This window comes from Ipomoea triloba, chromosome 10 (genome assembly GCF_003576645.1).
Source record: "Ipomoea triloba cultivar NCNSP0323 chromosome 10, ASM357664v1".
Classification (NCBI taxonomy): domain Eukaryota; kingdom Viridiplantae; phylum Streptophyta; class Magnoliopsida; order Solanales; family Convolvulaceae; genus Ipomoea; species Ipomoea triloba.
This window is the reverse complement of record NC_044925.1, coordinates 13,970,936-13,985,837: the sequence shown is the minus strand read 5'-3', so window position 1 is coordinate 13,985,837 and position 14,902 is coordinate 13,970,936. Positions and strand designations below refer to the sequence as shown.

Sequence of the window (14,902 nt, the reverse complement as noted above, 5' to 3'; positions counted from 1 at the left end):
CCACGAACTGCAGCGAAACGGAAGGCGCAAGCGGAGCTTCGGACGGCGATTTCGACCGATTCTCGTTCGCGGAAGATCAAAAATCAACTAAGCTTTTGAATTTGAGGTTGAAATTGTGAGAGAAATCAGTCTTTGATTTGGTAAGAGCAATAATTTTAGGGAAAATTGTTGGTTCAGAACCCTATAAAAGGAGAACTATTCTGATGTATTTTAGCAGATTGTTCCTTTCATATTCTTAGAATTTTAGAATAGCTTTTCTTCATGTCTGGCTAGATTTTATTTATTTTGATTCAAGGAATTGAAATTTCAGTTGTGAATTTAGGGAGGTTCGATTTCAATTAATTTGTTGAATTCATGTACTTCCTGTTCTTTTAAAGTTAATTTTCAAGGAAGACTGATAATGAAATAAACTGACAACTTAGTTTATTATTGTTTTCCTATTGCTATCTATGAGTTTATGATCCGTAATTGTTATAAACGATTAGACTCTGTAGCCTGTATTAATTATATTACTGTGATTAGTACATAAAGGACAGGAAGACTAAGTTGCAGGTTGTAGCTATCTCAATCTGTTATTTAGGCTTAGTTATTTTCCATTTAAGTGTAATGATGTTATTGAGTGAATATGGAACGCTATCGTCCCCAGTTTATTCAATAACAATTGTTGGTTTGAATGCTTAGTTTGAATCAATTAATTCAGGGAGATCAAAGGCTAGTTATGGCTATCTTGATTAGTCTTTGGCTAAGTACTTGAATTAACAATTTATTTGTAAGAGCCAATGATCTAAGTCACATCTTTAATATTTCTTTTTCCTTGAATCAGAATTCCACATTCCTGAACTTGTTTACGATTATAGTTTACTTTATTTACTTATTTCAAATTATTTCTCCCACTCTAAGTTCTCTTAATTTAAGAAACGATCCTCATTAGTTCTCTTGGATTCGACCTGGTCTTGCCACTACTACAAATTAGTGGAGTGAGCCAGTATTAATTTTGTAGGGGTTCGACAACCCTGCCAAAATTTGGCGCCGTTGCCAGGAAACTAAAAATTGTTTCTTGAATTACTAATTTTCATTGCTTCTGTTATCCTTAGTGTTGCATGACTCGTTCTTCTCATTCAGGAGAATTACAATACATTCCTGAAATTGAGAAACTTGCGAAGCAACTAAGGAAGGAAACAAAGCAAAGAAATAGCTCATCGAGCTATGAAGAAGTAAATTCAACCTGTTATCCAATAAACGAGGAGGTTGTAAGTAAAATGGCCGAACAAAACAATAGAACACTTAGGGAATTAGCTACACCGGATCTAAACCAACAACCTCTATGTATAACAGTACCGAATCTTGAGGTTGATTTTGCTTTAAAATCTGGTTTGATTCATTTACTCCCTATTTTCCGAGGTTTGGTTGGTGAAGACCCACATAAACACTTGAAAGAGTTTCAAGTTGTTTGTGCAGGTATGAAGCCATGTGGGGTGACTGATGAGCACATAACTCTTAGAGCTTTTCCATTTTCATTAAAGGATAAAGCAAAAGATTGGCTCTATAATATTCCCCCTGAGTTAGTTACTACGTGGAATGATGTGAAAAAGTTATTTCTAGAAAAATTCTTTCTTGCATCTAAGGCGACTAATATAAGGAAGGAAATATATGGGATAAGGCAATGTACAGGGGAAACATTGTTTGAGTATTGGGAAAGGTTCAAAGGGTTGTGTTCTAGTTGTCCACACCATCAAATCTCAGAACAACACCTAATACAATATTTCTATGAAGGGTTGTTACCTATGGATAGCAGTATGGCGGATGCAGCCAGCGGTGGTTCATTGGTTGACAAGACACCCACGGATGCTAGACAACTAATATCAACCATGGCAGAAAACTCTCAACAATATGGGACACGAGCGGATGGGTCAATCCGTAGAGTTAATGAGGTAAGTTCTTCTCAACTTGAAAATAAAATTTCAGATTTAACTACTCTTGTGCGTCAAATGGCTGTAGGGCAAATGCAATCCACAGGAGCATGTGGAATATGTTCATTTGTCGGACATCCCACAGACATGTGCCCGACATTGCAAAATCCAAGTCAAGAGTTGAATGCAATCGGGGGATTCTCTGGTCAACCTAATCGAAAATATGATCCATTTTCAAACCAGTACAATCCCGGATGGAGAGATCATCCAAACTTGAGTTATGGGAATCAAGGGGTGCAACCAAGGTTTCAGAATCAGAATTTCAGACAATTCCAAGCACCTCAACAATCTCAACCCCAAGCTTCAAATTCTGGTATGTCTTTAGATGAAATTGTTAAAGCACTTGCTAATAACACTCAACAGTTTCAACAAGAAACACGGGCAGGTAGTCAACAATTGGGTAATCAAATTTCCCAATTAGCCACTTTTGTTAGCAAGTTGGAAGCTCAAGCTTCGAGGAAATTACCATCACAAACGGAGGTGAACCCCAAGGAAAATGTGAGTGCAATCACATTGAGAAGTGGTAAGCAACTTCAGCCAGAATCCTCATTACCAGTGGAAGAGGAAAAAGAAGAAAAATCAAAGGAGGAAAAAGAGTTTATAGCCAATGAAAATTCCAAGGTAAGTTCTGAATCCTCTGTTGGTCAATGTAATTTATCTCTACCCCCTTTTCCTTCAAGGTTAGCAAAATCAAAAGAAGAAGAACACGAAAATCAAATTCTGGAAACCTTTAGAAAGGTGGAAATCAACATCCCCTTGCTAGAAGCCATAAAGCAAATTCCCAAGTATGCAAAGTTTCTAAAAGAACTTTGTACCAATAAGAGGAAGTTGAAGAGCAAGGAGAAAATCATATTGGGTAAGAATGTTTCAGCCATGATAAGCAATGATCTTCCTAGAAAGTGCAAGTATCCAGGTATGTTCACCCTACCCTGTATAATTGGTAATAAAAAGATTAAGCGTGCCATGTTAGATTTAGGAGCATCAATTAATGTTATGCCATTTTCCATTTATCAATCTTTAAACATGAATTCTTTGCAAGAAACTAGTGTAGTTGTTCAATTAGCTGATCGTTCTTGTGTGCACCCTAGTGTAGTTGTTCAATTAGCTGATCGTTCTTGTGTGCACCCAATTGTAGTTGTTCAATTAGCTGATCGTTCTTGTGTGCACCCAATTGGAGTTGTTCAATTAGCTGATCGTTCTTGTGTGCACCCAATTGGAGTTGTAGAGGTAGCTGATCGTTCTTGTGTGCACCCAATTGGAGTTGTAGAGGATGTTTTAGTTTCTTGTGTGCACCCAATTGGAGTTGTAGAGGATGTTTTAGTACAAGTTAATGGGCTGGTTTTTCCTGTTGATTTCTATGTTTTGAAAATGAATGATGATGCAATAGATCAATCAACTCCAATTTTGCTAGGTAGACCATATGCAATAGATCAATCAACTCCAATTTTGCTAGGTAGACCATTTATGAAAACTGCTAAAACAAAGATAGATGTTGATAAGGGTATTCTTTCTGTTGAGTTTAATGGAGAAATTGCTAAATTTAATATTCTTTCTGTTGAGTTTAATGGAGAAATTGCTAAATTTAATATTTTTTCTGTTGAGTTTAATGGAGAAATTGCTAAATTTAATATTTTTGATGCAATGAAGTACCCTGATGATTGTCATTCTCTTTATCATGTGCATGTAGTTGATTCAATAGTGCAAGATGTTTTTGAAGATGTTTTTGTTGAGAATTTGCTTGATTTAGAAGTTGAATTTGATTTAGATGAGTTTGTTGATTCTTCTTGTGAAGTTTTATCAGGTGTAATAACTGGTTTAAATTTTTCAAATGCTGATTTTACTTTAAATCATGAGAAGATGTTGCCATCTGTGTTGCGGGCTCCAACTTTAGAGTTGAAGATGTTGCCATCTGTGTTGCGGGCTCCAACTTTAGAGTTGAAAACTCTTCCTGATCACCTCAAGTATGTATACTTAGGTGAGGGAGAGACATTTGATCACCTCAAGTATGTATACTTAGGTGAGGGAGAGACATTACCTGACCTCAAGTATGTATACTTAGGTGAGGGAGAGACATTACCTGTCCTCAAGTATGTATACTTAGGTGAGGGAGAGACATTACCTGTCATTATCTCAAATAAGTTGTCCCAGGAACAAGAAGACAAGCTGGTTTCAGTGCTGAAAGAACACAAAACTGCAATGGGGTGGACTTTAGCTGATATAAAAGGTATAAGCCCAGCTGTTTGTATGCATAGAATCCATTTAGAAGAAGATGCCAGACCAACAAGGGAGCCACAAAGAAGACTCAACCCAACATTGAAGGATGTGGTATTTAAAGAGGTTCTTAAACTCTTAGATGCAGGTATAATCTATCCAATTTCTGATAGTGAATGGGTAAGTCCAGTGCATGTAGTGCCAAAGAAAACTGGTATAACTGTGGTAAAAAATCAAAATGATGAATTGGTACCAATGAGAATACAAAATGGTTGGAGAATGTGCATAGATTTTAGAAAGTTGAACTTAGCTACAAGGAAAGATCATTTTCCATTACCTTTTTTTTGAGAAAAATTTTCCATTACCTTTTGTTGATTAAATGTTAGAAAGATTGGCTGGGAAATCTTGTTTTTGCTTTTTGGATGGATTTTCAGGTTACTATCAAATAGCCATTGCTCAAGAAGACCAAGAAAATACTACTTTTACCTGTCCATTTGGAACATTTGCGTTCCGACAGATGCCGTTTGGCTTATGTAATCACCAGGAACATTCCAAAGATGCATGATGAGTATTTTTTCTGAATTTATTGAAAGCTGCATAGAAGTGTTTATGGATGACTTTACTGTTTATGGCGATTCATTTGAAGTTTGTTTAAATAATTTGTCTAAAGTTTTAAAAAGATGTATTGATGCTAATTTGGTTTTGAATTATGAAAAATGTCATTTTATGGTTAGTCAAGGAATTGTGTTAGGGCATGTAATTTCAGCTAAGGGGATAGAAGTTGATAAAGCTAAAGTGGATTTGATTGTGAACTTACCTTACCCTACAAATGTTAGGGAAGTTCGTTCTTTTCTTGGACATGCAGGATTTTATCGCAGGTTTATTAAGGATTTCTCAAGGATTGTTGTCCCTTTGTCTAAGCTGTTGCAAAAGGATGTTACTTTTGAGTTTGAGAAAGAATGTCAAGAAGCTTTTGACAAGCTTAAGGCACTGCTGACAAGTGCACCTATTATTCAACCTCCAAACTGGGAACTACCCTTTGATATTATGTGCGACGCCAGCAACTATGCAGTGGAGCTGTTTTGGGCCAGAAAGTTGGGAAGCAAAGCCATGTCAGATACTATGCTTCAAGAACATTGAATGTTGCACAGTGCAGTTACTCCACAACTGAGAAAGAGCTTTTAGCTGTTATTTTTTCTTTAGATAAATTTAGATCTTATTTGCTTGGTTCTAAAGTCATAGTTTTTTCTGACCATGCAGCATTGAAGTATCTTTTGGGAAAAAAAGAATCTAAGCCTAGACTAATAAGATGGATTTTATTACTTCAGGAGTTTGATTTGACAATAAAGGATCGAAAGGGAGCTGAAAATCCAGTGGCGGATCATCTAAGTAGATTGGTAAGAGATGAAGATACACTTCCTATTTCTGAAAATTTTCCTGATGAGCAATTGTTCCAGNATCACCTCAAGTATGTATACTTAGGTGAGGGAGAGACATTACCTGTCATTATCTCAAATAAGTTGTCCCAGGAACAAGAAGACAAGCTGGTTTCAGTGCTGAAAGAACACAAAACTGCAATGGGGTGGACTTTAGCTGATATAAAAGGTATAAGCCCAGCTGTTTGTATGCATAGAATCCATTTAGAAGAAGATGCCAGACCAACAAGGGAGCCACAAAGAAGACTCAACCCAACATTGAAGGATGTGGTATTTAAAGAGGTTCTTAAACTCTTAGATGCAGGTATAATCTATCCAATTTCTGATAGTGAATGGGTAAGTCCAGTGCATGTAGTGCCAAAGAAAACTGGTATAACTGTGGTAAAAAATCAAAATGATGAATTGGTACCAATGAGAATACAAAATGGTTGGAGAATGTGCATAGATTTTAGAAAGTTGAACTTAGCTACAAGGAAAGATCATTTTCCATTACCTTTTTTTTGAGAAAAATTTTCCATTACCTTTTGTTGATTAAATGTTAGAAAGATTGGCTGGGAAATCTTGTTTTTGCTTTTTGGATGGATTTTCAGGTTACTATCAAATAGCCATTGCTCAAGAAGACCAAGAAAATACTACTTTTACCTGTCCATTTGGAACATTTGCGTTCCGACAGATGCCGTTTGGCTTATGTAATCACCAGGAACATTCCAAAGATGCATGATGAGTATTTTTTCTGAATTTATTGAAAGCTGCATAGAAGTGTTTATGGATGACTTTACTGTTTATGGCGATTCATTTGAAGTTTGTTTAAATAATTTGTCTAAAGTTTTAAAAAGATGTATTGATGCTAATTTGGTTTTGAATTATGAAAAATGTCATTTTATGGTTAGTCAAGGAATTGTGTTAGGGCATGTAATTTCAGCTAAGGGGATAGAAGTTGATAAAGCTAAAGTGGATTTGATTGTGAACTTACCTTACCCTACAAATGTTAGGGAAGTTCGTTCTTTTCTTGGACATGCAGGATTTTATCGCAGGTTTATTAAGGATTTCTCAAGGATTGTTGTCCCTTTGTCTAAGCTGTTGCAAAAGGATGTTACTTTTGAGTTTGAGAAAGAATGTCAAGAAGCTTTTGACAAGCTTAAGGCACTGCTGACAAGTGCACCTATTATTCAACCTCCAAACTGGGAACTACCCTTTGATATTATGTGCGACGCCAGCAACTATGCAGTGGAGCTGTTTTGGGCCAGAAAGTTGGGAAGCAAAGCCATGTCAGATACTATGCTTCAAGAACATTGAATGTTGCACAGTGCAGTTACTCCACAACTGAGAAAGAGCTTTTAGCTGTTATTTTTTCTTTAGATAAATTTAGATCTTATTTGCTTGGTTCTAAAGTCATAGTTTTTTCTGACCATGCAGCATTGAAGTATCTTTTGGGAAAAAAAGAATCTAAGCCTAGACTAATAAGATGGATTTTATTACTTCAGGAGTTTGATTTGACAATAAAGGATCGAAAGGGAGCTGAAAATCCAGTGGCGGATCATCTAAGTAGATTGGTAAGAGATGAAGATACACTTCCTATTTCTGAAAATTTTCCTGATGAGCAATTGTTCCAGATGTTAGGTATGGTTCCTTGGTATGCTGATCTTGTTAATTACTTAGTCACTGGAGCTTTACCTGATTACCTTAGTAAGTCTAGGAAAGAAAAAATAAGAAGTGAAGCTAAGTATTATGTTTGGGATGAACCATATCTGTGGAAATTTTGTGCTGATCAAGTAATAAGACGATGTGTGCCTGAAAATGAACAACAGTCTGTTTTAGCTTTTTGTCATAATTATGCATGTGGTGGTCATTTTAGTCCTAAGCGAACTGCGAGAAAAGTGTTGGACAGTGGTTTGTATTGGGAGAATTTATTTAAAGATGCATATTTGTGTTGTAAAACTTGTGAAAAATGTCAAAAGACTAGTTCATTGTCTCATAGAAATGAAATGCCTCAAATTCCTATTCTAATTGTGGAAATATTTGATGTGTGGGGCATTGATTTCATGGGACCTTTTCCATCTTCTTGTGGCTTTCATTATATCCTGTTAGCTGTTGATTATGTGTCGAAATGGGTGGAAGCAAAGGCCACCAAAACTGATGATTCTTCAGTGGTTGTAGGTTTTATGAAATCTAACATCTTTAACAGATTTGGAGTTCCACGTGCTGTAATAAGTGATCAAGGGAGTCATTTTTGCAATAAAACAATTGAAGCATTGTTCAAGAAGTATGGTGTGCATCACAAAACAGCAACAGTGTATCATCCCCAAACCAATGGGCAAGCTGAAGTGTCTAATAGGGAGGTAAAGTCTATTTTAGAAAAAACTGTGAACACAGGTAGGAAAGATTGGAGCTTACGGTTAGATGATGCTCTATGGGCCTATCGGACAGCTTACAAAACTTCGATTGGGATGTCTCGTTATCGGTTGGTTTTTGGAAAAGCTTGTCATCTGCCCGTAGAGATTGCACATAAAGCCTACGAGGCAGTACAATGTTGTAATATGGAGATGAAGAAGGCTGGTGAAGAAAGGAAATTGCAGTTGCAAGAATTGGAGGAGTTGAGGTTAGATGCTTATAAAAATTCTAGAATATACAAAGAAAAAACCAAGATGTTCCATGACAACATGATTTTGAGAAAAAGCTTTGAGGTAGGACAAAAAGTTTTATTATACAATTCTGGTTTGAAGCTTATGCCTGGTAAGTTACGTACTCGTTGGATTGGACCTTTTGTTGTTTCTAACGTTTTTCCTTATGGTGCAATAGAGATTAAAAGCATTGATACAGGAAAAGTTTTTAAGGTTAATGGTCACAGGTTAAAGCCCTTTCATGAGGGAATGACAATTTTGAGTTTGGAAGATGTTGATTTAGCCCTCCCGGAGTATTTGTGATTGAAAAAGACACATACAGGGTTGCGTCGGGCATAACGACATTAAACAAATGCGCTCTTGGGAGGCAACCCAATTCAATAATTCATTTTTTTCTCTGTTCTTTATTTGTTTTTATTTTTCAAATAAGTTTTCTTAAAATATGTTCAATTTCTTTGTGAATATGTGAAGTTTTTATGTGTGCATACATTGAGGACAATGCATGATTTAAGTGTGGGGGAGAGTGTTGCACAATGATGATGACTTGTTTGGGTTACTTTATTGTTATTTAGGGATATGTCTTAAGTTATAAGTATATATTTTTGGTTTAGAGTTTTAACACATGAGAAAAGCAAGCATGATTTTATTTTTATTTTTCTTTCTCTTTTATACAAAAAATATATTTTCAAATCCTTGTTAGTTTTATTGAATGAAAATGTGCAAGACTTGATGCAATTTAACCCTTTTGGTGAGCTTTTGAGCCTAAAGAGCAACACTTTGCTCAATTTTCTTTGTTGTGTGATATCAAGCATGGGTTGTGTATGCTAGAACTTGCTCTTAAATGCATTTTGAGACCACATTCAAGTGAGTTAGAGCATGAAGATGAAAAGGGCACCTAGGTTGAGCCACTTTTAGCCAAAAAGCCTACCTTGCATTTTAACACCTAGTGAGCCACTTTGAGCTTTTAGCCTTTCTTTTCTTTTAATTGCCACACTACAAGCCATTTTTCCCTTCTCTTTGTTAATTTTTCCCCCAATAAATTTTGAACCCTTGAATTGAAGGAATCATATTAGTCTATTTGCATAAGGTTTTGCTTGTTCTTATTGCCAATAAAGTGTTACTATGAGTTCAAGATACAATTGGAAACTGAAAAGTGTAGTTTTATTGGGAGTTGAATTAATTTATCTAAGTGATGGTTCTTTTTTATGTGAAGCATTGTTTTTCTATGAAAAATGAAGTTCGGAAATATAGAAAAATGAAGAGAATTGAGGAAAGAAAGTGTTAAGAAACAAAAGAAAGAGTTTGAATAAAGTCTTATGAAGGCAACAAAAGAAATGCAATATATATGTGGCAAGGGAAAAAAAGGTATGAAAGATGAAGAAAGTGAAAAAAAAAAGGCATGAAAATGAAATGTGAAGGTGATGGAGGAATGAAAATATGTTTATGGCTTTGTAATTTTTCTTAGGGTGAAATTTTGTGTAGAGGCTTATGTGGTTCCTTCAACTTGTTAAGCCTAAAAATTCCTTTAACCATATCCCTTCACCCTAGCCAAGTTACAACCTTTCATGAAAGACCCTTTGATTCATGGTTTAACTCATGTTTGCTAGTGGTGGAGATTTGATTTACTTGCAAGCCTATGGGATTACTTGCTATGTTTTGATTTGAGAGTTTGATACACTATACCTTAGACACTATGAGTGCAATGAGTGAATTTTGAATCTTTGTGAGGTGTTAAGTTTTGTTCATTTCCTTTTGATAAAACTAGTGAGTCATTTTATTTATTTATTTTCAAGTGTTACCAATAAACCATGCTTGTTCTCTTGAGTGTGTTTCACCTCTAGCACTTAAATATATAATAACTTTTGAGATATTTCTAGGTGACTTGGAAGGAGTTGGAAAAGTCTATGTTTGAAGGGTGAGGATATGCTTGAGGGCAAGCATAGTTTTAGTGTGGGGAATTATGATAAGCATATTTTATACCAAGATTTAAATAATATTTTATAGGTTAATTTTAATATTTATATTTTATATTTAATTATATGTAGTATATTTAGTTATATTAGGATTAGAGTACTTAGTTAATTAAATTTATATAATTGAGTTTATTAGTTATATTAACCTAAATAATTAGTTTAGTGGTCCCACTTGTTATAATCCCTAAGTTACACTTTGCTTTGTTTTATTTCATTTGGTTTGCTGGCATTTATTTAGAACTTTATTTTATTTTGTTTAGGTACATAAAGTAACGAAGCAGAATGTATAGCGCAAGGTCCACGAACTGCAGCGAAACGGAAGGCGCAAGCGGAGCTTCGGACGGCGATTTCGACCGATTCTCGTTCGCGGAAGATCAAAAATCAACTAAGCTTTTGAATTTGAGGTTGAAATTGTGAGAGAAATCAGTCTTTGATTTGGTAAGAGCAATAATTTTAGGGAAAATTGTTGGTTCAGAACCCTATAAAAGGAGAGCTATTCTGATGTATTTTAGCAGATTGTTCCTTTCATATTCTTAGAATTTTAGAATAGCTTTTCTTCATGTCTGGCTAGATTTTATTTATTTTGATTCAAGGAATTGAAATTTCAGTTGTGAATTTAGGGAGGTTCGATTTCAATTAATTTGTTGAATTCATGTACTTCCTGTTCTTTTAAAGTTAATTTTCCAGGAAGACTGATAATGAAATAAACTGACAACTTAGTTTATTATTGTTTTCCTATTGCTATCTATGAGTTTATGATCCGTAATTGTTATAAACGATTAGACTCTGTAGCCTGTATTAATTGTTTTCTCTTGGATTCGACCTGGTCTTGCCACTACTACAAATTAGTGGAGTGAGCCAGTATTAATTTTGTAGGGCTTCGACAACCCTGCCACATAAGCCGAATCAGAATCTGAGAGCACAAAATCGGACGCCGGGTGGACGCCCGCGTCCACCCCGCGTCCGCGACAGTAGCTGAAGCAGAAAGCAAACTGCTTTCTGCTGGACACACGGCCGGACGCGCGTCTGGCCGGCGTCCAGCGGTTCGGGTAGAGCAGATCGGACGCGAAAATTGTATAAAAAGCAAGGTTTTCTTCTTTGTTCTTCACTTCTACGGACGCCCAAACTCTCCAAAATCACCAAAGTAAGTCCTTTTCAATTTCCAAGCTAGTTTAAGGCCAAAAGTTCAAAGCTTTCATCAATACAAACCACTTCCACAAACAAATCCAAGGTATGTTTTTATCTTCTTCAACCTATTTTAAGTTTTCACCATTGTTGTAGAACTTAATTTGGGATTTCTTGTTTTTACCATTGCATGGCTAATTTGTTGTTAGAAATTGATTCTATATGTTGAAAAGAACATTCTTGTATGGATTAATTGCATTTTGAATGGTTAGAACATGAATTTGATTTTTGAAAAAAGCTTGAAACCCTACTTTAGTGGTGGAAAAATTTGGGTTTGTTAAATTGAGCTTTCTTGTTGAAATTAGTGATTGAAACATGAAATTGGATGCTAGTTAAGGGATTGCATGGAACCAATTTGTGAATTATGTCAATGCACTATGCTTAATTGAAAATTGTGGATTACTAGTTTCATGAATTTGGGGATTTTTGAATTTTGGTATGAAATTGTTGATACATGATGCAAATAGAATTGTATTGATTGATGTATGATGGGAATGGAATTATATTGTTGATGTATGATGAAAGTGTTCACTACATTGTGTCAAATTGAGATTGATAATGGCTAAAATCATGAAAGTTGAGGATTTTTTGAATTGTGTTATGAATGGTGAATGCATGATTAAATTGAAGCTATATGTTGATGCATGCTACATCTTTTAATTTCCCAAATGAAAGGCACGTGTAGTATTGCTATGCTTAAATAGTGACATTCTTTTGTCTAGCAAACTTTAATTGTGAGAAAAAGGGTTAGTTTGTTAAATGTTGTTTGTGTTGCTATGATGAGTTTTGCCTTTATATAGATAATCAATCAAGCATGGAGCGTAGTAGTCTTCAATCTAAAATAGCATGACTTTCTTGAAAATTCTTAAACTTGTTTGTTGAGCTAACAAAGCCTTGATTAGTAATAAGTGCTTGATTGATTGCATAATTGCCTAAGGATTGACTAGGTTGTGGCTTACGTGTTTAATTGTTTTAATAGATGCCTCCAAGAACGCGAAGTAAGGAACGGGCTAAGAAGAGCAAGCATGATGTTGGAGGATCAAGTAGAGGGGGAGTGCAAGGCGTGAGCGACGTCGTGGTTCCCGGAGGCCGGGGTCTAGGACATCTAGATGGAATACAACTGGCAAGAGTGGAGGAACTTCAATCCAAAGGTGTCTCGGGGGGGTTCTATTTCGACTTTCCACTACTCGACTCCTACGGGTGTCGGGAAAAAGTGGAAAGGATGGCATCACAAAGATATTGGGAGCATCTCTTCAGTTGGAGGGATGACACTTATGAGCCGGTGGTGCACGAGTTTATAGCCACCTTCGAACCAATGCCATCAAGCCACCACTGCACCCCCTCCATGAAGTTCACAGTATTTGGACAGGAGTACCAGGTCTCGATAATACAATTGGGGAGATATCTTGGGTTTTACACCCAAGAGGAAATGTTTACAGACGAGTGGCGCAACCTCCCGTGAGACTTTGAATCCGATGATGTGTTGGAAGCTTATTGGCATAGAATCACAGGAGGGAATGCGGGAAGGTTCATCGGGGCCAAGCCAAACACTTTGAAGATCCTCAACCCGGCATTGAAGGTTCTAAAGCTTCTTCTCGGCCTGACATTCGGAGGACGGAACAAGAACCTCCACAAGGTGTATCGGACAGACTTGTTCCAATTGTGGAGCTTGGAAATGAATGAGCCCATCCAAATGGCATGCATGGTGCAGCAGTGGTTCCAGTCTCAGGCACACGGGAAGTGCCCCTACGTATGGATCGGCCCGTGGTCACACGACTATGCCAGGGGCTGGGTCTGCATAGGGAGTTGGCCCGGGAGAAAAGAATAGCCACCATGAGACCATTAGGGGTGGAGCAGCTCAGTCGGAGCTACGTTCCCAGGATTGATAATGTGCCGATGCACCACCAGGAGCAGCCACAGCAGCAGCCGCCGCAGGAGGAGGGGGAGAACAAGAGATACCCCCCGAGTACATGCAGTACCCGGAGGTACATGACTGGGCCTCGATGAGAGCATTACAGATTCAGTTGCATACACATGCAATGGGCACCTACAACCGGCGCATGGACCTCCAGGATGAGGCGGTAGCCAGGCAAAATGAAGAGGTTGCAAGGCAACATGAGGCTTTTGCTAGACACGAGGAGAGACAGGAGTAGCAGTATCAGGCCATCGAGCAGCTTAGGCTTTGGATGGAGCATAGGTTCCCACCCCCCTCATAGGGTGGGGACGGATCATATTGATGGGTTGCTCGGGTGTTAGTGGAATGGTGTTGTGGTCCAGTTTGAACACGAGGTGCCCCGTGCGTGGGGTGCCGACCTTATTTCTTTGTCTTGTTTATTTGGTTGTTTAAATTTGTGCTTGATGAATGCTTTACTTTACTTTTCTTTCAATATTGCACTTTTGACTTTGATTTTATTCCTTAGTTGTTATTAATTTTTAGTGTTATGTTTTTTACTTGTTATAAGCTCGGAAAAAAAAAATCCAAAAATATTTGTTAGTTTTGTGTATTTAGCTTAATTGAACAGGGGGCGCAAAAGCTTACAGGCAGAAAAAGGCTCGGGGAAGATACACGAATCGAAGGAGGAAACAAGCAAAACGCAAAAACTCAGGCTGGACGCGCAGTGGACGCGCGTCCAACATTGAAGAAAAGCAGAACTGCGCAGAATCAGAGAGGGCTCTGCTGGACGCGCCTCTGGACACGCGTCCAGCAGGGCGTCCACTCGGCGATTTAAGTACTACCAAAGGTTGTTCAGCCCTATTCTCCTCCTCCCACTCCAAGATTTTCTTCCCCATCAGTCCCAAACTCTCAAAACATGATGAATGTAGGTAACTTCTTCACTTCTCCCCTCTCAAGTGTTTGTGGATCTCCTCCCCCAAGCCTAAAGGTAACTCTCTTGAAGCATTTTTCTTCTTCATCTTGATTTGTTATGATTTGATCAAATTTCTACTCCTTACTAGAAAGATTAGGCTTGATCTTATAGTTTTTGAATCTAGATGGATGTTCTATATATGCTATAATGATCAAATGTTGCTTAGATCATATAAATCTCATCCATATTTGCATCTTGGCAATTTCGCACTCTAAGTGTTTGATGTTATGCTTGCAAGCTTATATGGTCTAGACCTTGCTAGATTTAATGACAATATGATTATTGGAAGGGGCGAATCAAGTCGGGGGAACTATGAAGATTCGTCAAGTGAAGAAGGGGAAATGGTTAATGAGGAGTTTGTCAATCAAGGACTTATGATAGATGTCGAAGACCTCTTTAGGTATAGACATTTTCGGAACAAGGAGATAATTGAGTGGAGTTACATGGACACCCCTATCCTAGACATCCTAGGCATCCAAATGGAGTTTGAAAGAATGACAACCCAACCTTTTTGGAGAACTATTTGCAATTGGAGGTATGACACATACACCCCCATTGTGAGGGAGTTTATATCCACCTTGGAAGTCAATGAGGAGGTTCACAACCACCAACAACCAAGCATCAAGTTCAAAATCTCCC

At 37.3% G+C, this 14,902-nt stretch overlaps 1 protein-coding gene across 1 annotated transcript; it reads left to right on the top strand.

The window, feature by feature from the left end:
• Positions 1-1,100: 1,100 nt before the first annotated feature.
• Positions 1,101-3,291, top strand: LOC116033171. Its single transcript, XM_031275931.1, has 3 exons — positions 1,101-2,883; positions 3,010-3,197; positions 3,280-3,291. The coding sequence occupies exons 1-3, from the start codon at positions 1,101-1,103 to the stop codon at positions 3,289-3,291; spliced, it is 1,983 nt and encodes a 660-aa protein (XP_031131791.1).
• The last annotated feature ends 11,611 nt before the right edge of the window (positions 3,292-14,902 follow it).